This window comes from Erpetoichthys calabaricus, chromosome 3 (assembly GCF_900747795.2).
Source record: "Erpetoichthys calabaricus chromosome 3, fErpCal1.3, whole genome shotgun sequence".
In the NCBI taxonomy this organism is placed as follows: domain Eukaryota; kingdom Metazoa; phylum Chordata; class Cladistia; order Polypteriformes; family Polypteridae; genus Erpetoichthys; species Erpetoichthys calabaricus.
This window is the reverse complement of record NC_041396.2, coordinates 204,884,545-204,912,355: the sequence shown is the minus strand read 5'-3', so window position 1 is coordinate 204,912,355 and position 27,811 is coordinate 204,884,545. Positions and strand designations below refer to the sequence as shown.

Here is a 27,811-nt window from a genome sequence, read left to right as displayed (position 1 = left end):
ATTTCTTCCTTTCCTTAGAACTGGGATCGCTGTGAGAAGGGGATTAGTGATTCACTGGAGAAATTACGAGCCTTCAAGAAAAAGCTTTCCCAGCCCTTGCCTGACCATCATGATGAACTGCATGCTGAGCAGATCCGCTGCAAGGTAAAGTCTCATAGATTCTTTGTCTTCCTGTATAATTTTGTTGTTAGCCATAAGTGCATGCAACTGCGTTTGTTGCCAGGTTTTTCATTAGTTGTATGTTTATAAGTAACAATTTGTTTTTTACTAGTAGTTCTATGAAATACAATTCTTTAAGCAGATGAAAGGTGGACTAAGCTGTTTATTATGTCTTGCCCCTCAAATGCAGTTTAATTTTATAAGCAATAATTAATTTGTTACTGATAGATATATAAAATTAAATTCTTAAAGCAATTTTTAGGAGGGCTAAGGTATTTGTTATGACCGAGCCCCCAAAATGTACAGTTCAGTAGCAACACTCCCGACCTATCCTCTCACTACCCTGCTGTTCCAGTGTTATCCCAAAAAACAGGGGGTAAAACTTCACTTTAGGTACTGAAAAAAATGTATTTATTACTCATTTATTCTTATGTAACTAGACCTTAATAAAGGCTTGTTTTAGTCTTCATATTACTTATAAAGCATCAGTAGATAGTTTATTCATATCAGTGCAGTGTGGAATATTGATATGATGGTAAAATTATTTGTTAATGTGAAGGATCACAGGTCTTATACATAATATGAATAAAATCAAGAGAAATGTGTCTCAGTTAAGCCACCTCAGACCACTTAAAACTGAAGTTTTGTTAGTAGGTTACATTGCAGAGACGAATAAACACTTTACTGATGCTTTGAAAATGTTATGAAGACCCAAAGAAGTCTTTGTTAAGGTCTTGTTACATAATAGTAAATGAGTAATAGATGTATTTTTGCAGTACTTAAAATAAAGTGTTTCCAAAGAGGGGGAGAGAAAAGCTTAAATGGAATCTGAGTACAGCCTAGACTCTTGATTCTGCTCATCCTGTCATGGCATGTCTCAAATAAAATAGGAGGGAGTGTATTGTAGTAATTAGGAGACATTAAAAGGCAGTTTTAGTTTTTATGTGGAGTGAACTCTGTTCAGGATACACCACAGCAAACCAATGGGCAGAAGTAACCTCATCCTGCTTGGTGTTTAAAGATTGGAACATAAATACAACATCACAAAGTGTCATTTGAAAGATTAAAGGGTAACAAATTTGTAATAGGATATCCATCAACTTGTTATAAATTGATTTTTCCCAGGGTATTTATATTTGTAATATTTTAGTCACGGTTATGTGAAGTTAATCTCGGTAGTCTTCTGACATAGTGTTGTTCTTTACTTAAAACCTTCATTTACATTTTCTTTTTTTCTTTTGCTCCATGATTACATTTTATCCCTGTGTGTAAATTTTGGTCTTTTTTATTTATGATTTTTACAATAATGTATTTAAATCTGACTATTACTAGTATTGCTGCTGTAAAAATGGCATGTGTTATGTTCAAATGTTTAAATTGTAATACCACATGGCACACATAATAGTCACCTGCAAATCATGGAGTACACGTTGACATACGAGTCTGTTATGATAATCATCATGTTGACTTATGAGGACTTCTTCCCATGTGATCCGCATTGTCAGTGCTGACCTTTGGGATACTGGCAGAAGAGTTTCCTGGTTCTGGTGCATTGCCCACAGTGCCAGTTAACTGCTTCCTCCTAGAAAATTTGGATTAGAAGTGACACTAATGAATAATTACCTGTACTATAAATGAAACTAGTAATGAATGAGTAAATAATGTGATAAACATATTTTTACAACAAAGCAATGTGTACACAATTTTAAATTGAATTTCAATAAAAGCATACCACCTATAAAGGAATATAGTCAAATTTCAGATTTTGACTCACCTTTTCTGAAAAGAATTTATTTTACAAAGTCTTTAATATGCAAAAGTGAGATTTCTTTCTCTTTAATAAAATAGACAAAAATTAAAAATACTCCCTGTCATTAAATGCACCTGAACATTATACAATGTGTACATTTTGCAACTCATTATACAGTAAGTAGGAAATCAGAACACTGTTGGTTGCGTTGCATTATAAATTAAATTAGTCAAAGTGGGAGAGAATTGTGGGAAAGCATTTGCTGTAGGGGATAAGGGGTGGGTTATGTTTATTTACCTAAAAGCAGTGTGAGAACAATGTCTTCAAAAAACTTGCAAATGACAGAAGGTATATCACAATTAAGGGCTGCACTTGTTAAAATCTGGACAATTCTTATTCGATGGTCTTGTCACCTTAACCATGTCACAATATGTGATTAATTGCAATGTTTGTTTCCAGGTTCATGCTGTTTCCAAGTCACATAATGTTAGGGTCATTTTGGCAGCTATTTTACATAAAAAACTGAGGAATAAGAACAAATGTAATTAAAGAAAAACCATAGATGATCTGGTTCCAGTTTGTCTCAAGGATTCAAATTCATTGAATTTATTTCAAGATTGAATGCCCAAAGAAGGCTAAGATTGAATTCCATCTTAATCATTGTGTGCATTGCCCATGTTTTTCCTTCTATATCCCAATGATGTGCATATAAGGTTATTTGACACGTAATGAATGTGTAGGTGTTAAAGACAATTTTCTGGTGCCCCATCCTGTTTTTGTTCCTACATTGTACCCAGCACTGCTCTGCCAGGCCACAACCCCCTTGAACCTAAATTCAAATAGATTTAGAAATTGAGTGAACACAGATCTAAATTTAGATAATTATTTCTGTGTTTTCTCTAGAATACTAAAATAACATTTTTTTTATTTATATATATTTTTTTTATTTTTTTTGTTCTTTTTGTGATTTTAGGAATTAGAGAACACATTTGATGGTTGGACAGATGACCTGGCTCATCTCTCTGTACTGAAGGAGTCTCTGTCAAGCTATATTAGTGCTGATGACCTGACAGTGCTCCAGGAGCGCATTGAGCTTTTGCAGAAGCAATGGGAAGAGCTCAGCCATCAGGTAAGACTGGAAAACTGTTAACTAGCCTGATAATTTTCATTTTGCATTTTAAAATCAACAAAAGAATTACAAGATGAATAAGACTTGATTGCACATCACTTTCTGGATGTCAGAAACTGATGATTAACTGTTCCTCTGAGTTGTCCTCTATGTGTTTTACCTTATGCTGTTAGAAGCATAGGTTTTGGAGTGGAAGGAATGAATGAAAATTAGATGCCTTTATGTGGTATAGTGGGTCCACAGCTATTTAAATTTTTTATTTTTTATTTTATTTTTAAATAAAAAAAATAATTAAATAGCCAGCTCAATCTCTGTGGGTGTGCATGCTTGTGCAGCTGCAGGAGGTTGGTGTGATGATTGAGATGAAGCACACCTGTATGTGAGGGTATTTTCTGTCTTATTTGCTTTACTGGTTTTGTGCAGTTCATGTCTGATGCACTGCGTCCATGGTGACATATAAGGGAGAGCCAGCACGAGAAAAGAGAAAATACAAATTAAGCAAGAAGTAGACAGGCCAATGAGTGACAGACAGATGAAAGAGAGATGGAGGTGAAATGGAAGAGACAGAGAGAGAGAGAGAGAGTGAGAGCAAGTAAGAGCGCCCATGCTGCAAGGCACTTACAAAATAGGACATCTGAAATCAGTCAGCTAACAAAAGCAGGAAAGCTAATACCTCAGTATTGGGTTTAGGCCTCTCAGGATATCCATACCTGATGTGACAGGAAGCCCTGTTCTTTAGGGCTCAATATAAAACAGGTAAGGACAATAGCAGAATTAACATAAAATATAAATCAATAATTAAAACAATATTAATGAAATAATGATACAAAAAGAAATAAAAGCAAAATTATGTCTTATAAAATAAAAGGCAATGAATGTCAGCATTAACAAATAAAAAGAAAATAAACAAAACCCCAGGTGGAAAACCTGGCCAAATCGTAATAATCACAATAGACACAAAAAAGCGAAGCTGAATAAACATATGTGCAAACGCCAAGATGAAAGAAGAGTGTTTGCCTCATACAAGCTCACTTAGTGTTTAACATTCTGGCCATATTTTATGTACGCATTGCTGTGGGCTGTGGTTTCTTATGCACTATGGATAAAAGGTCTTGTCAACGTTTAATACAGTAGTTCTGATAACACATTTAGCGTATTGTTGCCATTTATAAAGATCCTCTGTTAGGATTACTAATTAAGAATTTTATTGTCAAAATGATTCTGTGTTTGGCCTCTCAGTAAATTGAGATGCTAACTGACAGGTGTTTATTCTTCTGAAAGTGAAACTAACTTTATCATGAAAAAAATCAAGTGTGTGTCTAGAAGAATGAGCTCGGTTATTTCAGTTTAATATATCCGGTGTGATGCATGATAGTAGCAGGCGACAGGAAGCTAGCAGTTAAAACATTTAGATCAAAAGAAGGATGGCAAAGAAACAAGAAAAGGTAAGATAAATTGCCTCTAGGTTTAAAGTTTAAATGGTATAGGCTGATATATTATTTTTTAATGATTTTGACAACATCTTTATTCTTTATGTGGGAATATTATGGTTTTTAAAGTAAATAATAAAGTATGTATTTATTTCCTCTCTTTATTAAGCATAGATTGTGAGCGTAAGCCATCATTTCCTTTTAATTGCTAGCATTCCCAATGTTGTTCATTCAGCAAGAAATAATATGTATGTTAACTTCCTGTAAACAATTGTATGTTATATGTCTGTTATAATAACCTTAAGTTGATGTGTATACTCAGTGATGTTGCTAGAGTTGTTAGTTAACGATTGCACATGCTTTACCTATTACATTCTGAGAGGGTATGCGAAGTCAAGTAAAGCTTTTAGGTTTTACTAGAAGAGAGAGATGTTACAGCATTGATAGTTCAACTAACAGCACAAATAAACCAAAATTCTAGAGCTGGATTAGCAAACCTCCTTTTTTCATTGTTTATCTTTGTGTGTATTAGCATTTGTATGCAATTATTTTAATTCATCAAATTTTTTCATGTATTTTGGCTGCTCCAGACCACATGTTCGTGGTTAGCAAATATGTCTACAATTTACAATAAAATAAATATATAATACCCTATCAAGTGACAAATAAGTCATGACAGTGATTTGTGCTGTTTGAGGATGTAATAAAAGATTCCCTTTTAGCAGAGAATAAGTGTTTTAAGACAACATTACAGTATTTGCAAACAGTGGTGAATTGTTTTTTTTAAGTGATTGTCATCCAACCAGAGATTGTGTGAAATCTCAGGAAACCAGCACAATATACATGTGAAATACATGTCAAATATTCTGTGACCATTTCTAGAGCTAGCTATCCATGAATGATTCTGGCTTGCTTTTCTTTGCTTCTGGGCAAAAAAACTAAAAAAAGATTTTCAGTAGTTTCCTCCAAGGATTCCCTCTTTCCACTAGGAAGAAAAAGCTGAACTATGCCTGATACATCCTGTGGCAGCCTGGTCAACCAGTTACAGGAGATTTTTCTTCATCTGCCAGCTTCACAGCTGCGCAGAGTGTTCTTCTAGCACTCCAGTACTTAAACCAGTTGCTAGAGACATCCCTTCCATTACTTGGTCTGTCTCTCCTCATATAACTCTTGGGGTTACAAGTTCCTGTTTGGGACTGGTAGTGGGTATCAATGTGATTGAATTTCATTTGCTGTACATGCAGCTGTAGGAAATTATGTGTGTGTTCCTTCTAGGCTGGTCCTTTAGAAATACACTTGTCCTGTTTTTTAATTAGACTACCATTGTTTTTCTAGACAATTTATAAATACTTTTCATGTATTTTTGTTATTAAGACAAAGTTAAACAGATTTTCAGATTTATGTAAATTACTTTACAAAGTACATTCAAAACCTTCAACATCTATCTATTTTAAAATTACATCTATATATATAATTCACTAAGTCCATGGCAAGCAAAACACACACAAGACAGCCATGCCCACCAACTCACAGAGCCCCACCCACCAACAATTCACTAAACAGCCGACCATGGCGCAAGAGCGAAAGCATTTGCCAAGAATGTGTTCATTAATCAAGAACGAAAGTAGGAGGTTCGAAGAAGATAACATACCGTCGTAGTTCCGACCATACACTGGCGATCCGGTGGCATTATTCCCATGACCCACCGGGCAGCCAACCGGGTAACCAAAGTCTTTGGGTTCCGGGGGAAGTATGGTTGCAAAGCTGAAACTGAAAGGAATTGATGGAAGGGCACCACCAGGTGTGGAGCCTGTGGCTTAATTTGACTCAACACGGGAAACCTCACCCGGCCCGAACGTGGCTCACAGGTGCATGTGAACTGTAGCGTATGGTTGCAAAGCTGAAACTTAAAGGAATTGATGGAAGGGCACCACCAGGTGTGGAGCCTTTGGCTTAATTGGACTCAACACGGGAAACCTCACCCGGCCCGAATGTGGCTCACAGGTGCATGCGACTGAGGCGAAGTGTTCATCCCTTAATACATAATTATGTGGCATATGCTACGCCGTGGGTTGGCTAGTTACTTAATAATTATCTGGTCAGTAAGTGTTTATTTACTTGTGAATACACTATATGAAACTACAATTTACACAAAGTGACAAAAATGACTTGTGTGTGTTTTTTTTAAACATTTTATGTGGGTGCAAAACTCAAGTGTTAGTATGCTACTCTGTAATTTTTCACATAGACCTGTAGTGATTTTTTCCAAGCTTCTTGTAGAATTTGCTAAGTCTTTTTTTTGGCTGCTTTTTCATTTTTTCCCTGTCCAAGTGGTCCCCCATAACTTCACTTATTTTGAGGTTGGTGACCAGTCTAAAACTGGTAGGTCTTAGTTGTGTTTATAGTATGGTCAGGCCAATCATTACCTCTTTAATTTTAACTACTGTAGATGTGGTATTGGTTAAATTTAGTAAATTCATGAAATGACTGTGGTACCTTGATGAGATATTTAATAGCCAAACCTGTATTATACTAGGCATTTCACAAGATATTAATATATATTTGTTTCTTGTTATTCTATGAGTGTTTATTTGTACTTATATAAACTCTTACTGCCCAGATACCTAGCTTTTAGATCATACTTTGCATATTATTATGTCTATCTATGTAATTGTGTGATATCATATTACTAAAGTCTAAAGTACACTAAAGTGTAATGTGTTTACAATACCATTTTTTTAAGTTAGTCAGTGCTTGTTGCTGGTTACTAATCTTTAATTTTTAATTTGTAGCTTTCCTTGCGGTGGCAGCAGGTGAATGAGAAGCTGAATGAATGGGCCGTATTCAATGAAAAGAACAAAGAACTCTGCGAGTGGCTTACACAAATGGAAAGCAAGGTTTCTCAAAATGGTGACATTAGTATTGAAGAAATGATTGAAAAACTTAGAAAGGTAATTTACATTGACCATCATTTTCTGGTTCTTTTGGCCAGGTGTTATTTTTGTTCCTTTTAGAAAGGAATTCTCAAGATGACAATGTTTAAACAGCAAACATTCAAATAGCAGCACACCACAATTTTTCACCATTGGCTGGCTGCTTTTGTAAGGTTCTCATCAGGGGATCTATTACAGACCCATTTAAACTTAAGACTGGGCTAAAAGAAAGCAGTATTATAAAACACTCATCTCTGTTTTTTCTCACTGTCTTCATCTGATCTGTGACTTCAGTCAGAGTGGTGCTCTGAATGTTTAATCTGCTAAATAATTCAACTTTAGCCCACTCTGATACAAGAAAAATACAACCTCAACCTCAAATGTGGACTTTCAATGTTGTGTATGTGCTCACTCTAAAAAGAACCTTCAGGCAATTGTTGGATATCTTCATCAATGCATACAAAAATAGGACTTGGCTTAAAACTAATAAGATAAGGATACTCCATCAGCAACTCCAAATGAACAGCATCCCCAATACATCATTGCTATGGTAATACTACAGAAAGGTTTCAACATTTTCCCATACCAAAAAAAGCACCTATTGCAGAAAGCAGACATGGATAAAGAGGTATAACTTTGTCCCAGTTGTTAAGCCATAGCCCTTTTCTCCTTAGGAAATGGGTATTTGAGGACGTTATCAAAATTGAAAAAAAGGCCTTTTGCTTTCCACCAAGTAGTTATTTCAGTATATATAAGTATTGTTGTGAAATGTGGATAACCCACAAGAGGCACATCAGGGATCAGGAACAGCATCTGTGCTGTGCTGGGAACATATGTGAAACCTGATGGGAGGACTGATGTACCAACAATAGTTTCTTTTCTCATTTGAAAACCATGAGCATTGAAATATGATTGTTTGAACCAGCTTTTCTGAATTGGATGTGTTGCACAGATGCATGTTTGTGACTCCCAAAAGAGGTGTGCCATTTAAAGTTTATGAAGAATTACATCAGTGACACTGATGGAGGAAAAGTTAAAGGCAAGGATTCACAACACTTCAGAGTTGTCCAACAGCAACAGGAAGCAATAGCATAAAGAAGCAGAAAATATGTGTCTCTGCCCAAAACAACATGTCTGAACTGTGGCAGAGTATGGGAATTCTGCATAGGTCTCATTGACCATCTTAAGACCCCCAGATAGACTATTTTTTTCGATTGGAAGTAAACATCCTTGAGGAGAAGGGATTATCAATGAAGTGAATTCTTGTATATCTAATTACAGTATGTATGTGTAGATGGTAAAAGTAACTTTGTTTTGTAAACCAGTGATTCATGTGATCTGTCCGAGGTCAGCCTATTTTTTCTTTTTAATATTTAAATCATTTGCAGTTTACACTGTTACACAATGATTATTGTTGTTTTCCCACTGCTGTAGAAAACAGTGTCATTATAGAGTTATCCCATTCATTTTGTGGGCTTTTCTCTGGGTACTGTGTTTTTCTTCTTACACTGCTAGAATTTACGTATTGTGCTAATTTATGACACTCAGTGGCTCGAAATGAGTGAGTGTGAGTGAGACAGTGAAACAGAGTGCCCTCCAAGTGGTCCAACATCTTATCCAGAGTTGGTCCCTGCCTAGTGATTGCCTGGTGCTACTAGATAGGCACCAGCTCCTAATGAACCCTGACTCAGGATAAACTGGTTCAGAAGATAGATGGATGCTATTGACTGATAAAAATCAAAAGAAAAAAAATGTTTAATTTTTTTCCAGTAGTCTTCAATAGTTTTTATTCACATTATAGGACTACCAGGAAGAAATAACAATGTCTCAAGAAAATAAGATACAGCTTGAGGAAATGGGAGAAAGGCTTGCAAAGGTCAGCCATGAGAATAAAGCTTCAGAAATAGATTATAAACTGGGCAAGGTCAGAGACCGCTGGCAACACCTTTTAGACCTCATTGGAGCCAGGTAAGAATATTTTTAATACTTATGTATTGACTTTATTCTTAAGTATATGAAGGTTTTTAAAGAACATGTTACGGTACAGTAGTTTACAGTTAACAAATTAGGTATAAAGCACATTTAGAAATGTTAGCTTGCAAATGTTTCCACAGTTTGGGTGCTGTGTCTTAAAGTGCCCTGCCCATAGACCAAAACTTTAAATGTTACTTTTCTTATCACAGGACCAACTCAGTGAATTAGAGTGAGTGACCAAGAAAACACATAACCCATCAGGGCTGTAGATTTGTAAGGAGCTTGATTGTGTGGACATTAAGTGCATTGATTCCCATGTCTTAAAAGTTTTAATGAACTCATGAGCCACCCAGAGGCAAAGCAGTGTAATCAGTGACTCAATTAATTTAAAAGTAATAGTTTAACCCAGGGGTATAAGTAATAATTCTGAAGTGGGAATCAGGTTTAAGAATTACCCATTCATAGGAGAATGGCCTCATGGCAATTGACTGTGATTGGTAGAAGTCATGTGATGCTTGGAGCTGCATTTTAGTTTCCTTTATGTGACATCAGTTTTCTGGTCTTAAACTGCCTTGACAGCACACATCAGTGCAAGAAAAGAGCTGTCACGACAGCCCCCTGCATAATTAAAGCAGGCCTAATGCAGAGATTTACAATGGTTAGTCATGATAGTGTAGTGATAAAGGTATTTTAGTTTCAAAGTGTGATGCAGATAAGTTTTTATCTTGTCATTTTGCAGTCAACTGCATGTATAATCCTTATAGATAATACAGACCTTGTGATAAACATACAGCCTGTACTGTTTTATGTTTCCCCCATTATTATCCACTTTAACAGATGAACCACTACCTTCCATTGTCTGGGCAAGAAAGTGGAAAGGTGGGAATGTAAAAAGTAATTACAAATTCTATATTACCAAACTTTATACTTGTTGCATTTAACACATACTGTAACTGTTGATAGTACTGAAGCCTATGTATACAATAGTCTTGTTTTTTTTTCTTCTATGATGGTGTGGGTTGGCTTCATGTTCCTGAATCCTCTGTATCATAACCAAGATGAGCCAGACAAATGAGGACACATATATCCGGACAAGTGGAGGGTGCAAAAGAGACAAAGTGCTTTTATTAAAAATCCAAAAACAAATCAGTGTCCAAATAGTGCAGTGCTCCAAATTCATTTCATTCGTGTTCATGGAGGTTAAAATCCAATAAATAAAAATCCATAAAATGAGGATAAAACGTGCAGAAATCTTCTCATAAAAATCCCAGTAAAACCGATGTCTCACTGGCCTATCCTATTTGGATCTCACAACATGGTGCTGACAACCTTCATTCCTGTTCGTGTCTCTGCTGCCCATCCCATGGTAATCCACGGGGTGCCATTGGGCCTCCACTCTTTCGACTCCCGCTGCCATCTCAGGCCTTGTGGGGGAGTCCTCCGGAGGATTGTGTTTGCTCCTGCTTCCATGCTCAACAGGAGCAATCCTCAGCCCTCTCAAGTGCCAGCCGCGGCACAATCCTCTCCCAGGAATCCATTCCTGTCCGCCTGCTTCCTTATGTCTAGCACCAGCTCTCTCTCACTTCTGCCCTTCTTCTCCCTCCTTTAACCTCCATGCTTTCTTTTGTTTCCACCTTTCCTTTTTTGTCTCCCTTCTTTGCCATGCAGGCTCCTTTTTATCTGTTCTCTCAAGCTGCTACACCCGAGGTACATTTGAGATACCCGACTGATCTGCCCACCTCCCCACATGTATACAGTGCAGTCAGCCAATCACCCCAATTAACCACCGAGTGAAAGCACTTGCGCACACCTGCAACTGATTCTGAGCCTGCACGCTACCCAAAATTTGATTATTTATTTAAAAAGTCGTCCTGCACCACGGACACACCTTCTGGTACAAAAATCCTCAAATCATAATAAAGAAGTCTAGGAAAATATGACTTAGTACCATGAGAAAAATATTGAGGGAAATGCTTGATAAAAGAAAAATCAGAAATTAAAAGGTTAAATTTAATGGGCAAGAATCAAACCCAGATTTATTAGTTGAAAGGCAAATGTGCTAACCATCATGTCACATTTGGGGCTGTTTCTTTATTGGTGGATCACACTGTAGGATTTCAGTCTATTTGCTACTTTGAAACTATAGTCCTGTTTTCTGACTCTACATGAGTATTTTTTCTAATTACTGTAAATATAAATTGAAAAAAAATGTTTAGACCAGTCCTGCGGTGGGTTGGCACCCTTCCCGGGATTGGTTCCTGCCTTGTGCCCTGTGTTGGCTGGGATTGGCTCCAGCAGACCCCCGTGACCCTGTGTTCGGATTCAGCGGGTTGGACAATGGATGGATGGATGTTTAGACCAATTATGATGTGTGATTTTATTTATTTTAAGGTTTGAGTCAGCTGAGTGGTTATGACCACTTGATCCAACCTCATGCTGCAAGTAATAAAGTTAATAGTCTAAACTTGACTTGTGCAGCTTTCGGTTACAACAGAGAGCAGTATTGTTGGGGTTGGATGGTGGTGTATTGGTGAGAGATTACACTTGCAATCTCAAATTGCAGTAAATAACTGGATACAGTGTTATCCCACATGGACCGTCTTGGAGCCATGACAATATACTGTATAGTGAGAGAAATGCTTGATTAAAGTGAAATGTATTGGATGATAAATTAACCTGGTTTCTTTGCTGATAGATCACACTGTAGTATTTACTACCCACCCCTTCCTTAAAGCGCCACCAGTGCTGCTTGGGGTGAAAAGACCAAATGTTTTATGTCACAAACCTGCTTTATGGTAAGAGGTACACTGAAAAAAGTATAACATTGATGTTGTTCATTCAACGTAAATTTTCTCTTTCAAGCAACTTAACATTAGTCATTTAGTGTTGTAGCTTGAAATATTTGGTTTCAGATCTCAATCAAAGTAAAAACATTTGTTTGTACCAAAGTAAGTTATGGTGGAGGGAATAAACATAAAAATCCTATTTCAGTTAACCTAATATTTTAGTTTGTTTGTGTGCTGTGTTTGAGGGGCCGTTTGTATATTCTTCCAATCGAACTTTCCAGCGGGATGGCTTTCCAACTGCCAAAAAAGAAGCACAACTTAAAAAATAGATTTAGTATAAAACAAGTGAATTGCACCTAATCACTCTAAATGATTTGCCTCAACTTAAAAATTGTGGGATCAATAAGCTAAAAAGAATTATATTGGTTCAGATGGAAAATTTTAAGTGTGAATCATCACCTTTTTTTTTCAGTGTATCTATCTATCAAATATGTGGTTTCAAAAACAAATAGCAATTGTGCTGTTTAGCTATAAAGTAATACTTTACATTTGTAATTGCTTCTTGCCTGAAGAAGGGGCCTGAGCTGCCTCAAAGTTCACACATTGTAATCTTTTAATTAGCCAATTAAAGATGTACTTTTGCTTGACTTCTCATTGCATCCATAATGGCTAACACAGTACAACACCCTACTACTATTTTTTCCACTTAAAGGGCCATTTTGATAAAACCTAAAACAGACTCATCAGACTGCATATTATCAAATTAGTTTTTATTTGCCTGGTTTCTATTAAGAGTAAATAGTAAAATTCAACCAACTCATTGTAACGGTTATTACATTTGTTTAGCTTTAACAGACAATAGCTATCAATGTTTTCTTTTTCTCCAATCTGAGGGGTTGTGGGTGGGAAGTGATCTTGCTCATAGTAGTTGAAATCTCTTGGCTGCAATGTCATTAGTCTCATTTGGCAGATGCAGTATGCAGCAGTTCTTTTCCCAGAGTAAAAAAAAAATGTGTTTTTAAGGCTAAAAGGAGCTGGAGTACAGCAGGCCCTTTCTTTTTTTTTTCTCTACATCCTGGAGCCTTTAGCATTTGTTCGCTGGACTATCTGCTGGGTCTATGAGCTTTATCTCAGGGCCTGTTCTCTTGTGACATTCCTCATCTCACTGGCACATGCTGATGAATGTAAGTTTTATTTAGAAACATGAGCACTTGTCACTCTTGGGCTGTCGGCAGTCGCATTTGTTTACAGGGCAGAAGACAAGTCACTACAATAGTTGACTTACTCTGAGAGGAACTTATTATAAGTAGTTTGTAACAGAAAGACAGACAGCTGGAATAAACAGTTGTAGTCATTCTAGTTAATGTTAAGAACAGCTCAATGGTGTTGGACTTCAGACGGAAGACAATGGCAAGGAGCCCTAGTCCAGACTCGGATCTTCCAGACTGTGACTGCGACGTGACCAGGCAGGCAGAACTTTTGTTTAAAGTGGGATTTTATTTGTTTATGTCCATAATGTGTAACTTTTTTTAAAGACTAATTTTTTTTTAAATTAAAAATTGATTTTTTTTTTTCAAATGCAACATTTTATTTTTGGCTTTATAAGTAATCAAATAGTTAACACTAGATTCAGTCTTTAAATTATGTGACTAATGCATTTGTAGTTACTGTGTTAGATTTCTTAAGAATCAGACTTTCCAGTGACTTTAGAGTCATGTGCAAGCTTCACGTTTATTTTAAGTTGGATATTTAGCTCTTGTTGTACTACCTTGGTAGAGATATAATACAGTTGTGTTGAGGCATTATCTGGCCATGAAGGAATGATTATTATGATAAGAGTAACATGCCAGAATTTCTAAATATACATCTGTTATACTAAATCAACCCAGCCCCATGTTGACTTGTGTTATGGCTTTAGCAAAATCTTATGAGGAAGTATGGAGTTACTTGAGCTGTAAATACAGTGCAGTTCTAATGTTGTTAAACAAAAGTTAGTCATGATCATGAGGGAAACATTAACAGCATTGTGAGAAGTCCCACATAAATGTCATGTAATGTCTTTTAGGGTTTTCTCACAGCTGTTTGCTGCATTTTTGTTTTGTTTATAATTAAATTTTATTGAAAGTGCATTTCATATAATATAGTATATTATGCTTTTACATGAGATATTTAATACTTAGATAAAATTTTAAAAAGTCATAAAAAATTGTAAAGTTCTAATATGTTTGATCAGCTTTATATTGATAATGGTTTTTTCACATATCCAAAAAACATACAGATTAAGTTAAATGGGAACACTAAACTGATGCAGTACAAATGAGTGTGTATGTGTGTGCCCGCATATGATGAAACTGGCACCATGTCTAATGCTGGTTCATTCTTAGACACTAGCTTGATGCCGTCCTGAAATGAACGAGTTGGTTAGAAAATATGTGGGTTATTTTGATTGTAATTTTAAGAAGAGATTTGTAATTAGTAGTCAAAACATTTTATTTAACTAACATACAGTAACTTTCTCCATCCTATTTAATGTAATTCAGGCCCACATTGGGGCTGGAATCTATTCTGACAGTGATCGGTGTAGCTCAGGGAACAGCACTGGAAAAGGTGCCATCCCCTCGCGTTGCATTTTTTGTAGTTATTCTTAAGTTTTGTGTGCAATAGTACATTAAATCACCATTATTGCAAAGTAACATTTATTGTAGTTCTGTGTAGGTACATATAAAATATAATTAATATATATAACTAGAATTATACATAAAAGTAATGCAGTTTGATTCTTGTGTCTTCTCACCATGAAGAGAGTCATTAACCTCATTCAGACTTTTTATATTTATAGTTATATTATGGTTTTTGATGATGACATTATTTGGGGTTGACAAACTACTGATGCTATCAATGTTGATGTTTGCCTTCATTACATTTTTGTTGCGCATGCATTGTTAATTGTATTTAAAACTAATATACATTAACATGTATTTATTTACTTAGCTGATAGCTTCATCCAAAAGTCTTAAAAATTCCAATAATTTATCTGCCTATCTATAATTTTTCTAAAAGTGGATAACAGGCAGGTGACATCTCTTACTCAGTCAGCATTACACCGATTATATGAGCAACTTTCTGGCCAATGTCTTATCTGTTTGGTAATATTACCTTCTTTGGCACATTACACATGATTAAATTGTCATTTATTCACCAGCACAGCAAATAACTTGTACACACTAGCTGACCTGCAGAAAAAAGCAAGTGACTATAAATAAAACCAACAAGGCAAAAAACACCAGTGCCATCACAATATATATAATTTCTGCTACATCATACAGTATCTGACAACATTATAACATAAAACAAAGTATGTCATATTGAGCAATATGCACATTACTAAGTAATCCTTATGTGTGTAATGGTATAGAAGATCTATAATGCAAAAACCCAACCCACTTAGCTGTTCTCTAAATAGGCGAATAATGCTGTTTGTGTTACTTTTGTTAAAAGATGTACATCTATTGAAATATTTATAATGTTAAGTCCAGTAGTTATTCATGCCCAGGAACCATTTGGCAGGATGTTAAGTATTCTGATTATATATTTTCTATTTTCATCCTTCATGGCCCCACACTGCCTTTTCTTGTACTTTTATCTCACACTCTTAAAACTTTTACACTCACAGTAGAGTGGCAGTTAGCAACCAAACTATACCTGATAGTATTGCAACAAGCATCAAGCACATTTCTTGCCAAACATGATCTACAGTAAGCACAGATTGCTATTGCCACTATGCTGTTCCAGTTGTGTATTGTAAAATGTATGAGGAATGACACAGAAGGTGAGGTGAAAAGCCTTTGTATTTGAGAAGACGTGTTAGCAGTAGTTAGCACCTCTAGCAGTGTTGGAATGTGTTAGCACCAACTGAATAGTAAATTATATTCTATTGAGTAAAGGAGGCACAACCATCATTTTTGTGCACGTTTTTTTACAAATGAACACACTGCTTTGTTACAATTGGAAATTGCATTTTTAGACCAAGTTGCATTGCTTGCCATGTTTTCTGTTTTCATGATATACATGCCAGCCTTGCATGCTCACCAGTAAAGCACCTCTGTGGTTCTCAGATCTATACAGATATAACCACAAGGCTCTGACTTCCTTTTCAGCAGGAAGCCACTGTAGCAGCATGTGTATAACTAGCAAAAACAACAAAAATGCAGATTCTTTTGGAGATGTAGGAGGAAAACATTTATGGACACTTTGTTGCAAAATCCAAGTACTGTAATTATTAATTGATTATAGGGTAAAAATTTGTTTTAGGTGAAAGCATAAGTCTTTTAATAGTATAGATGCTGTTGAAATGTCGTCAGGCAGTTAAGAATGAAGAGTTTGGTCAGATTTGGTGAGATTAAAATGAAGAAGAACAATCTTCATGCTGTGTAACCTCTGCAGGTAGTCCGGCTTAGTCACAGATGTTTTTTTGTTCTAAAGGAGATCAACATTTAATCCAATGTTTAGCTTTTAATGTGTAAAGTTCTTGTAATTTAAATATTCTTAACAAAAAAATTGGGAAGTTTGTAAAACAAACCTTTCATCTACATTACTGTAGATTCCAGAACTGAAATTTATTGCATTTAATAGAATCCACTTTCATGGTAAACCTTAAATGCTGAGCTAACTGACTTTTAAATGATAAGAAAAGGGAGAGCCTATCATTCCCCACTGAATTCAAGTCAGAAAAGTGTGCAGATAAAAACCACAAGAGTAGTCAGTGTTAAACAGATACATATCTTCTAAAAGCACCAACAAACTTTCTTTTATATAGTGCTTTACATTTTGAAGGCAGGTTCAAGAAAATGATGCAGCACTGTTCAGTTTTCAACAGGTTGACCATTGGCAGCCTAAATGAATTTTCTGGGTCATACTATGAGTCAGTGGGAAACTGAAACTTCCCGTTTATGGGCCATGAGGACACACTGCCTATTTTTCCTTTTAGTGAAAAGACAGAGGGAATTCCACCCTGAAGATATTGTTGAAATTGATGAGAGGTTTAGAGTATATGGGCAAAGTAAAAGAGTTTTGTTATTTTATGTCTTATTTGTGTCACAGTGTGTTCAGCAGAACTTAGTAAGCTGGTGTGTGGAGTTTGCATGTTCTATTTTTGTCTACTTGGATTTTTCTATTGGTGTGTCAGTTTTCTCTCACACAACAATGATATGCATTTTTGATTAATTGTCATCTCTAAATTGGCTAAGTATGAGTGAGTGTGTGTGTGTGTATGTGAATGTGTACTACAGTGGACTAGTGCCCTGTCCAGGATCAGTCTTCCCTTCAACCCTAAACTGCATAAAGTGAATGGATGGACCAAGCTCTTGCTAAAGAGATCCAGCCAAGCAATCTATTTTATTCAGCACCTTTCTATGTTCAAAGCACTTTACAATACACAGTTATAGTACAGTTGTTACAGGCAGGATAAGTTCAGTGAGGCAGTGACATAGAACTGAACAAGTAACCTCAAGATTCACAGTGGAACACTTTAGACACTAAGCCACACTGCATGAGAGACTTTATTTTTATAGCCCAGTACTCTTGTTCAGAAGCACTGCACCAGCAATAACACATGATAAATGGAATTTTTCAGGAGTTAAAGAAAAAGTCACAAATTTGATAGTTTGCTTTCTGGGAACATGGGCTTTTTATGACTATTAACATTATATTCAAATATAATTACAAGTTATAATAATAATAATAATACATTTTATTTATATAGCACCTTTCCCATGCCAAATCAATATATGTTGCACCATGTCAGTGGTTATTCTGTACCGTGACACTGAACATTCTTCACTGCCAAAGGCTCCCAATTGATATTCACCTTTTCAGTTTTTAAAAAAAACATTTTGATACACATCAAGGATTAAAGCTATAGAAAGAGAAGCACAGAAAGTAAAAAAGTCAAATGTAGGCAGAAAGCTATGGTACCCTTAGATTGTTTGCTTAAGAGAACTGGTTTTGCTTAGCAGAGTGTACTAGAAACAGGCAATTCTTATTTAGGCACAACAGAAGATACAGGATTTGGACAAAAATACTTTTAAACTGTTACATAACAGCAAATGGACAAGTATGCTGGCATTTTAACTTGCAATGAAGGCAGCCGTAGACTTTTATATTTCAGGAAGAATGGACCTGCTTGATGTTATCTTAGTAATCTATTTTTCCTCATGCAGGGTAAAGAAGCTCAGAGAAACACTTGTGGCTGTACAGCAATTAGATAAGAATATGGGCAGCCTAAGATCATGGCTTGCTCACATCGAAACAGAACTTTCTAAGCCAATTGTCTATAACACATGCGATCTCAGTGAAATAGAGAAGAAGCTCAATGAGCAACAGGTAAGAAACAGAATAAAAAGCCTTCTGGACAGCCTTATAAAGTAAGCATGCATTGTACTGATATAGATATAGATATCGATATAGATATACTTGTTAATGTTTTTTTTCATCAATATAGTATGTTTTTAAAAAAGGAACCATATGTATATTTTATCATTATAATTATCAATTTTCTGAATCTTCCTTGTACATTTAAATATCATAGTAAAAAAAAATTACAATGAAAAGAGGAAATTCTTTTACAGAAAGTAGAGAGATTGAAAAGAAACCACAACACCAGCAATGGGGAGAAGAGTGGCAAAGAAAGTTCATAAAAGGAAAAACTGACCATTTTTGTGTGTGTATATGTTAACTATGATAGGCACAGTTTATGGTACTGGATACCCTTGAAAAATGGAGCCAGATAACATCTGTATATATCAATTTTAATTCAAAAATTTCTCAGCACTGCATTTTAGGGATTTAGGGCAGCACTGAGAGCTGAGAAGTGAACAGCCTGACACAGACTACCAGTCTATCACAGGGTACAGTGACACACACTTATACTTACAGGCTTGTTTAGAGTGCTCAGACACCATTACCTGTAAGTCTTTCGAATGTGAGGAGCAAATGGAGAAAACTACATGCAAATATAGGGAGAATGTGGAAATTTCAGTGAATACCAGTTTCCTGGAGCTTTAAGGCCACCTGAAACAGACTACTATGTTTGCTTCGTGTACTTCAGTCTCAAATGATTACTATGACCTCGGTCATCACCAAGCTTAAACAATTATATAAATTACCTGAGGCTCCAATATTCACATGTTGATATCACATCTGTTATAATCAGCAAGATGACAGTCTCAGCTTTGCAGGTTTAAGGGCATCTTTAATCATGTGGCTAATTCATATTTATTTAGTTTACAAGTCAGATTTACTTCCTCAGTTTAAACAGGGCTAGCAAGCAGTGTCCTTGCCTCACAAATTACATTTGCTGCAATTGGACTCTTACTTTCCTTCAGTTATCTTTAGGAAAAAATAATCAAGTGTGAATAAGGACACATTCTCTGGCTCCAGACTTCTGTAACCCAATCTCATGACCTACTTATTCAGATTTATTATCATACAGTAATATTAATGTTTTAATGCAGCACTACCACCCAGACTCTGTAAGCGCTTCAAGCATGGCATTGCAGTGCTGATAACAGACAGACTGCATTTCTTTCTATTTTCAGCTGTCACTTTACAAAGAAAAAAAGCAGAAAACCTGAAAATATGAAAGTACTTTAAAATTTAACATTGATTACCATCAGAATAAATAAGGTTTTTGAAAGTAAATGAACAATGTAAAAATAGACAGAGTGGAATAATTCTAAAAATATCTTAAACCCAGCAGGTCAATACATCAAATTACAAGACAAATTTGGGTAAGAATAACTCCACAGCAGCACATAAAATGTTGCTGATAGAAAAAGAAGAAATGGATTTCCAGCAAGGCTTTTTTATAGAGTAGTTTTAGAAAGGTGTAATAAAGAGAAAAGAAAAAAAGTTCCAGCGAAATATGTTTTGAGTTTAAGAGATATGGTGTTATATGGTAAAATATGGTCAGAAAATGGATGGATGCATGCATTACTATAGTGATTACTATAGTGTTATATACAGTATGATAAAATTCATTAGCAGACCTTCTTCAAAAGTATCATAACAATCACATATAACAAATATGTATTTGTGCAGTGTGACAACCCTGATAACTTAGGTATCAGTGAATCAAATGTGGAGAAAGAACCAACAACCTTGTAATTTATAGTCCCGTGCATTAAAGAAAATACATTTGGATGCACATAAGTAACAAGGGACTACTTACTCAATGGGAACACTTCAGTTAGCATATGTCACATTCTTTCTAGAGTTCACACCAGTTTTTCACATCTACAGTATGTATGCTACTTTCCAGCACCAAACAAATGTTTGTGCTACTTTAATTGGTGACTCTAAATAACCCCTGTTATGAGTGGTATGACCTTAAAAATGTTCTGGTGTCCCATTTTTACTCTGGTCAGGCTTTGTACTCAGTTCTGCTTTTGTAGGCTCCTGCTCCCTTTAAACCTCTAGTAGAAACACAGGCTAGATCACTGGTTGGATAGGGGAACAGACAATCTGCAGGCAGTAGCCACAAGAGTGTAAACACTTTAAACCGGTCAACCTATTGAAATAACTGATTAATGCTCTGTCAGATGCCATTTGTTTCTTCTCTAAATGCCAGCTAAGGAGACCATATCTGTGGATAATTTATTGTCATGCTTATCAAACCACCTGATGGTGGCATTCATCCAGAAAGATGTTTATCCAAATGCGAAATAAGTGGTTAAAGATGGGGCAAAGTAGAGAACAGCACTTACCCTGTAAGGAGTTGAATATGTCTGAAAAATTCAAGTCACACTATGCAGAGCCACTAGTGTCTTTCATAGGTATAAATAAGAGCTTGAGCTTATAGATTCTGCGATGTGTGTATAGTGAGAGATCATTTATCTGATCATATCCAGTCTTTCCTCCACGCTAAATCGCTCCATTCAAAGATGCGCTTCAGCAACATTTCTTTCTATAGCACATTTTCATAGAAAAAATGTAATTCAAAGTGCTTTACAGAAGTTAAAGAAAAAAAATTACAAAGCATAAATAAAATATAAAAAGTAAAAAAATAATAAAAAAATAAATAAATACAAACTTAATACAGATATTCAGGTAATTTAATTGCTAAACCTATTTTTAAGTCTAATGATTGTAATAATAAGTCTAATGCTATAGTCATATGGCCAGGGAGGACAGGAAAACAAGAACTCCAGCCAGCGAGGTGTTAGACAAAATAAACTTGCAAGGAATCCAAAATAAAATGAAGTATGTCAAACAAGTGTGTATGATTTTTAATATGTAATATTGATCATTGTTCTTCTGTATATTTGCATTGTTTTGTTTTATAAAATAAATCATATAAAATAAGATTGTATAAAATTAAACTGATCAGTGAAGCAAGTTAATTCAGACCTGAGTTGAAACTCATGTTGGCAGTTAATTCCCCTTTCTTTAGGAACTCCAAAGAGACATAGAGAAGCACAGCACAGGGGTAGCCTCAGTTCTTAACCTTTGTGAGGTCCTTCTGCATGATTGTGATGCTTGTGCTACTGAAACTGAATGTGACTCCATCCAGCAAGCCACTCGTAGTCTGGACAGAAGGTGGAGAAACATCTGCGCCATGTCCATGGAGCGGAGACTCAAGTAAGTACTGTAGTAAACTTAATTCACTGTTCTGTAATACGCAAAAAGATTTGAAAGATAAGTGTATGGAGAAATGAAAAGATTATGTATACCAAGCAGTCCAGTGGTTAACACTGTTGCCTCATAATCCCTCAGACCTGGGTTTAACTCCTGGCCTAGTCACTGTTTATGAAGTTATTGCATATTCTCCTTATATTTGTGTTAGTTTCTCCAAGAACTCTATTTTCCTGGCATATCTTTTTAAAGACGTGTGTTAGGTCAGCTATCCTTATTTGAATGAGTTGACCCTGGAATGGATGAATATTATGAAAGAAAATTTGAGTTAATCCTATTCTTCCCTAGTTAAATTATTTAATGCTAGCTGTGTTAACCAGCTTTACCCTGGAATTTCCTAAGACAGTGGTGATAACACCTGTCCTTCTACTTTAAAATTTGACACGAAATTACCTATGATTATTCTTTTTGTTCCAAAATGATGTATTTTGAAAAACAAAATTATATTTCCTTTCGTTGAGAAAATGTTCTGAGTCGAGGTTTAAACAAAACACTAAACTTTTAATAGGCTATGGTAAGTCTTCATAAGGTTATAATTTGTCCACTTTTGCAACACATTCCGATGCACAACAGTATGAACATTTAACATTAGACCCTATAAGAATGTCATTGTCAGATTCATAATCGATGTGTGAATTATATTTAAATCCCTCATTGCAACTTTGTTCATATCAATATGTCTTGTGGAATGTTTAATGACAGCAGTTCTGTGAATTATCATGTGTATTTAGCAACCGCCAGTGTGCTCATTTTGGGATTTTTTATGTACATTATATGTAGCAACTGCAAGTCTGTTCATTTTATGATTTTTTTGTGTATATCTAGCAACCTCAACTGTGTTGCTGTCACAACTTTTTGTGCATATTTATCAGCAGATTTAATTGATTTTGTCTGGTATTGTCTGTATATCTAGTACGGCATTTATACTTTTCTGTTTTATTACCGTACTATAGTTTTGAGATAATATGGTCACATCATGATTTGGTGCAACCAATTTTGAGTTTGAGCAAGATCAATAGTAGTAACAGGTTCATAAACATTCAAATGATATCTGCATTTACCCCAAAATTAGGAAATAATACATAATTTCTGTAAATTTCAAATACACAAATACACTTTTACACAAATTTGTGATTCAGCTAACAATTTGTAAGCCGCAGCATAGGTTACAACATTAGCGTTTTTGTCGCCATTTCTGTTATATGAGAAAAGTAGGTATTGCTCCCACTGTCTTACTACCAATTGTACAATTTGATGCAGAATTTTTAAACTTAATACATATGTACCATGTTTACATAATGACAGATATTATACGGTGCTGAATTGAGATGTTATCAATCAAAATGAATTCCACTTTAATTGATCAGAACCAATATACAAATTGAAACAGGTATTGCTAATTGAAGCAACAATTTTTTAGCAGAACTTTCCTCCCTCCATCATTTCACAGTTTTGTCTGCAAGGGGGTGATGTGCACATGTCAAAGCCATGTCTTTTTCTTATTTAAGACACCTTCTCTTCTTCACTTGTCAGTTCCATCCTACTGCTTAGTGGTTCTGCTCATCTACACAGCTGATGAGTTCTGCTATATAACTTCATTTGCAGACACCGACATGTATCATATAGGCTGCAGAGCAGCTGCTTCTCTTTGTCTTTGGGCTTCTGTCAGTGCTGCACGGCACATCAACGTAATGTGCTCAGTGCAGAATTATTATCAACAGATATGGACAAATAAAAAAGTGGGTCAGCTAATTTACTTTTTTTATATAATCATCAAATTTTAGTCAAATCAGTCAAAGCATTTTTGAGATTTTGGGATATTTAATCATTCTATTGTTTGGAGATTTTTACACCTAAATATTGACTTGAGATAAATCTGATCTGGACAAAACAAGTTAAATTAACTGAAACCTGTTTATGTTTGTTTATTATGTGTTAAAATTTTAATTTATTTTCTTTATTGCAATGCATTTATTAATGAAAGAAAACTGCTGGCAGACTTTATTAGAGATGTTTTCATATGTTTTGACTGAAACCAAGAAAAGGCATGAATTTGACATGTGGCCACCAAAGTAGTATATTAGATTAGATTAGCTCAGTTAAACTTTATCAGTTCAAAGGTGAAATTTAGAATATGCAAGAGACGTATTCCAGACTGTTGGTTGTCAATACTGAATTGTGAATGAAAGATCAATACAAACAGAAAAATAATCAGTGAATTAATTAGAACTTATATTCAATTTGCTTGTTCTTTTTATTTTAAAGAAGGAAGCATAATTACTGTTGTGCTCCAAAGTTGCAAAATTCATTTTGTTATGCTTAGTAAAAACAATTAAGTGGTGTATTTATGCCTTTGAAACTGATCCAGTTAGCTTGAGGTCAGTATGAAGCTGTCTTGGATGTCTCTGGGTTACTTGTGACACATTTCAGTATTAGGGCCACTGACTTCGGCAGAGAACAGTGAGGGTCGTCTTTTTATTGAAAATGTATAGCTTATCAATATTATTTTATCTAAACTGAATAAAAGCCAGATCAGTAAATTAAATAGTTTTTATTCAAGACTTTCTAAGTTATATTAGCTAATAGAATCAGCACAAAGGAGTGAAGTATATTCTTAAATAAAAGCAGTATTATTCTGCAGTTGTTTCAACAGCTGAACTTAACAGCTGTCAATGTCAAATTTAACACACATTTTCTGTGAAGCTGTTGACTGCACTAAGTAAAGTCAGTTAATATTTTATTTACTGTTTTTGTTTTTGTATTGCTCCTTTTACCGTAGGCTTGACTTGTAATAAATTCCTGCTGTTTCTTTGTGTTTGTTCAGGATTGAAGAGACCTGGAGGTTATGGCAAAAGTTTCTTGATGACTTTTCTCGTTTTGAAGACTGGCTTAAAATGTCAGAGAAGACTGCAGCCATCCCCAACTCTTCTGGAGTAATTTATACTGTAGCCAAAGAAGAGATGAAGAAGTTTGAGGTAATTCTAACAGTGCAGGCAGCTCTCAAGTGTTGCCAGATCAGATTACTAAGACCAGTTTGTGCTGGTCACTTCCACATAGCAGAGCATATAGTTAAGTGTGACTGATGTGGACATATTACAGCACAGAGCAGCTGTGTCACAGCCGGTTTCATCTGCTTTTCAGAAAATGTCAGCATGGTTTGCTTTTTTCCACTCAAGACTAAATGGTCAGTGCAACTATGAAACTTTGTCATTGCCAGTTTTATTTTTAACTTTGACTAAAGCCACTTAAATCATGCAGTACCTAAGCAGAATCTTTCTTTTTCAGAAGGTTGCTTGTTTTTTCGTTAAACAACTTCATGAATCACAAATATATTGAATGCTTTTCCAGTCAAATTTTCAGAAAAAACATTTTTGCTGTGTGTAAAATTATGCTCACCATAATTCTGTAGTATATCATAGTAATAATGAAATACTGTATTTTAAGAGGCTTATTTCTTTTGTATCTTCTGTATTGCTTTCTTTCCTGAATCTTGCAGCCACAGTATTGACGCTTTTATACTTTTCTTAAATTAATAGCACATGTATGGTATTGCTTTTACATGACTGGTCTTTATTAAAGAAATGTTTTAATCACTTAGGTCTTAGAGCAAAATCAGTTATTGATATGCTTAAAAACAATTAAAACTTCACATTCCTGACAAATATAATACCCTGCAGTACATATGTTTCATATAAGTCATAGGCAGCTCTATTTCTCATATTTTGCACTGGTTTCATTGCACATAGACTGCAACAGTGAATATTTTTCCAGGGAATTCATCTGACTCAGTCAGTTTTGGCCCCATGCATCCATAAATCCATAATGTTAATTTTTTTCTGTCCACACAAACTATAATGAATATATCAGAGAGCAGAAAATAATCTTTGGCTGGTATGAATTCATTCTGGCCCTAAATATGTTTTTGATCAGAAGGCACGCAGGCCAAGCATAATCAAAGATGTCTTTAAATTATTACTATCAAGGAAGCATTATTGGTTGCTCAGAATAATTACCATTCATATGTTTCTAAACCAATCAAAAGGTTTGATACACCCTCAGCTTCTCCCATAGTTCCACACCCTATACCAAAGCTTACTTTGATTAAGAAAGATATTGAATGTTATCCATGATGGCATACTGGCTATGTGTTTACTTGGTGGTGTGAATTATTTTATATTTTGTTGCTATTACTTATAATATTGAGGTAATGTTGGCTATTGTGTATTGGGCTATTGTGCAGTAAGGTGTAACACCAAGACAATGAACTACCACTGCTGTTTATTAAATTCAGCTTAGATCACATCATAAACAGACACATCAGCTGCACTGTTTTTGTTTTGTCACAGGCATTTCAACGACAGGTTCATGAGAGCTTGACACAGCTAGAGCTTATCAACAAGCAGTATCGCCGCCTGGCTCGAGAAAATCGCACAGACTCTTCTTGCAAGCTCAAGAAGATGGTGCATGATGGCAATCAAAGATGGGACAATCTTCAGAAAAGAGTAGCCTCTATTTTGCGAAGACTAAAGGTACAATGTTTAGAACTCGTATAAAGCCAAAAAAATCACATTTTACATCATAGTAACTAATGCTTGGCATATCAAAGTGTTTCTGCTAGAACATTGACTGCATGTAAAAACAATGTAAAGGTATGTGTGACATATCCTGTATATGTGATAGACTGGATTAATCCTGACTGCAAGGCAGTTCTTGGAACGCGTACTCATATCCAGAAGTAAAAGCTTCAATGAGAAGATGCAAAAAATTTAGTGCCTACAAAACATTTACAATGAAATACCGAGCACTGCCTCCTCCTTGTTCTAGGGGATTGGATGCAAATTTAGGCTTGTTCACTATCTTTATTGAGTTTGCACAGAATCAACAGGGGTTTTCCTAATGGATACTTTGTATTTCCTCCAACATGCCAAGAATATTTTGTTCACTTAATTGGTGATTCCATATTGGCTTGGTATAATTGTGGTTGGATGAGAATGCCCTGCAGTTGATTCCTGCCTTGTGCTAAATGCAGCTGGAATAGCCCTCTGGATTGGAATCTGAAAGTGGAGGAGGACCAATGAAATGTTTTAATGTCCTTTAAAGAAGTAAAAACTCGTGAAAAGTAGATTTACTTAAACAGTTGTAAAGTCATTTTTACAAAAATGTTTAATTTATTTTTTATATTGCTGTTTCAAGGTTCTTGTTTTGGTTGGTATAACTGATTGTCTTTACCTGAAATGCTTGTGAATGGCTAATTACTTCTTTATTGCAGCACTTTATAAGCCAAAGGGAAGAGTTTGAGACAGCCAGAGACAGCATACTGGTGTGGCTCACAGAAATGGACCTTCAGTTAACAAATATTGAGCATTTCTCAGAATGTGATGTCCAAGCCAAAATAAAACAGCTCAGGGTAAGATACTCTTTTATTGTCTTCTCTGTTAAACTGCTGCAAACAAGCAAGTATATATAATATGTAGGCCAAGAATTCAAGGACTTTATTTCAAATAAGATGATGAAATAAAATCCTTGAATCTTTGAACACTTGGGCATATCTCAAGATACTCACATACAGTGGGAGTACAAATCTAGTTCTTTTTCACTTGTTTTAATCTCCCATATACTATATTACTACTGTAAAGTTAATTATGAGTACTGCATGTTTTTCTTGCTTGTTTCATAGAACATAATCTTGCATTTTGCACTACACATTATTAATCATTATCTTTGGCTAACCATTTAGTTTGGGAGCATTGATTAGTAAAGTTTACATTAATTTCCCTTTTTTGTGCTTTACTTCTGATAACAAGCCTCATGATTTGCATCTGTTTTGATTGCCATTGGAATATTGATGCTGTATATCTGGAGAGTAGAAGCAAGATGATTTGATGTAATATACCAGAAAGTATTTCAAAAGCCTCAGAAAAAAAAGCAGACTGTATTATCTTGATACCTTACACTAGAAT

At 35.3% G+C, this 27,811-nt stretch overlaps 1 protein-coding gene across 8 annotated transcripts in view; it reads left to right on the top strand.

Moving 5' to 3' along the window:
- LOC114648588 (nesprin-1-like) overlaps window positions 1-27,811 on the top strand; it is a 360,492-nt gene that overhangs the window by 306,029 nt on the left and 26,652 nt on the right. For 7 of the 8 annotated variants that reach the window (XM_051924543.1, XM_051924540.1, XM_051924539.1 and 4 more), the window contains 9 exons: window positions 19-144; window positions 2,883-3,038; window positions 7,261-7,419; window positions 9,203-9,369; window positions 18,380-18,542; window positions 21,610-21,797; window positions 24,676-24,826; window positions 26,198-26,380; window positions 27,121-27,258. In XM_051924543.1, the coding sequence (XP_051780503.1) occupies window positions 19-144; window positions 2,883-3,038; window positions 7,261-7,419; window positions 9,203-9,369; window positions 18,380-18,542; window positions 21,610-21,797; window positions 24,676-24,826; window positions 26,198-26,380; window positions 27,121-27,258 (1,431 nt within the window). Of the gene's footprint in view, window positions 1-18; window positions 145-2,882; window positions 3,039-7,260; window positions 7,420-9,202; window positions 9,370-13,428; window positions 13,628-18,379; window positions 18,543-21,609; window positions 21,798-24,675; window positions 24,827-26,197; window positions 26,381-27,120; window positions 27,259-27,811 lie in introns of those variants that run through there. The other variant, XM_051924542.1, reaches the window with a different exon arrangement.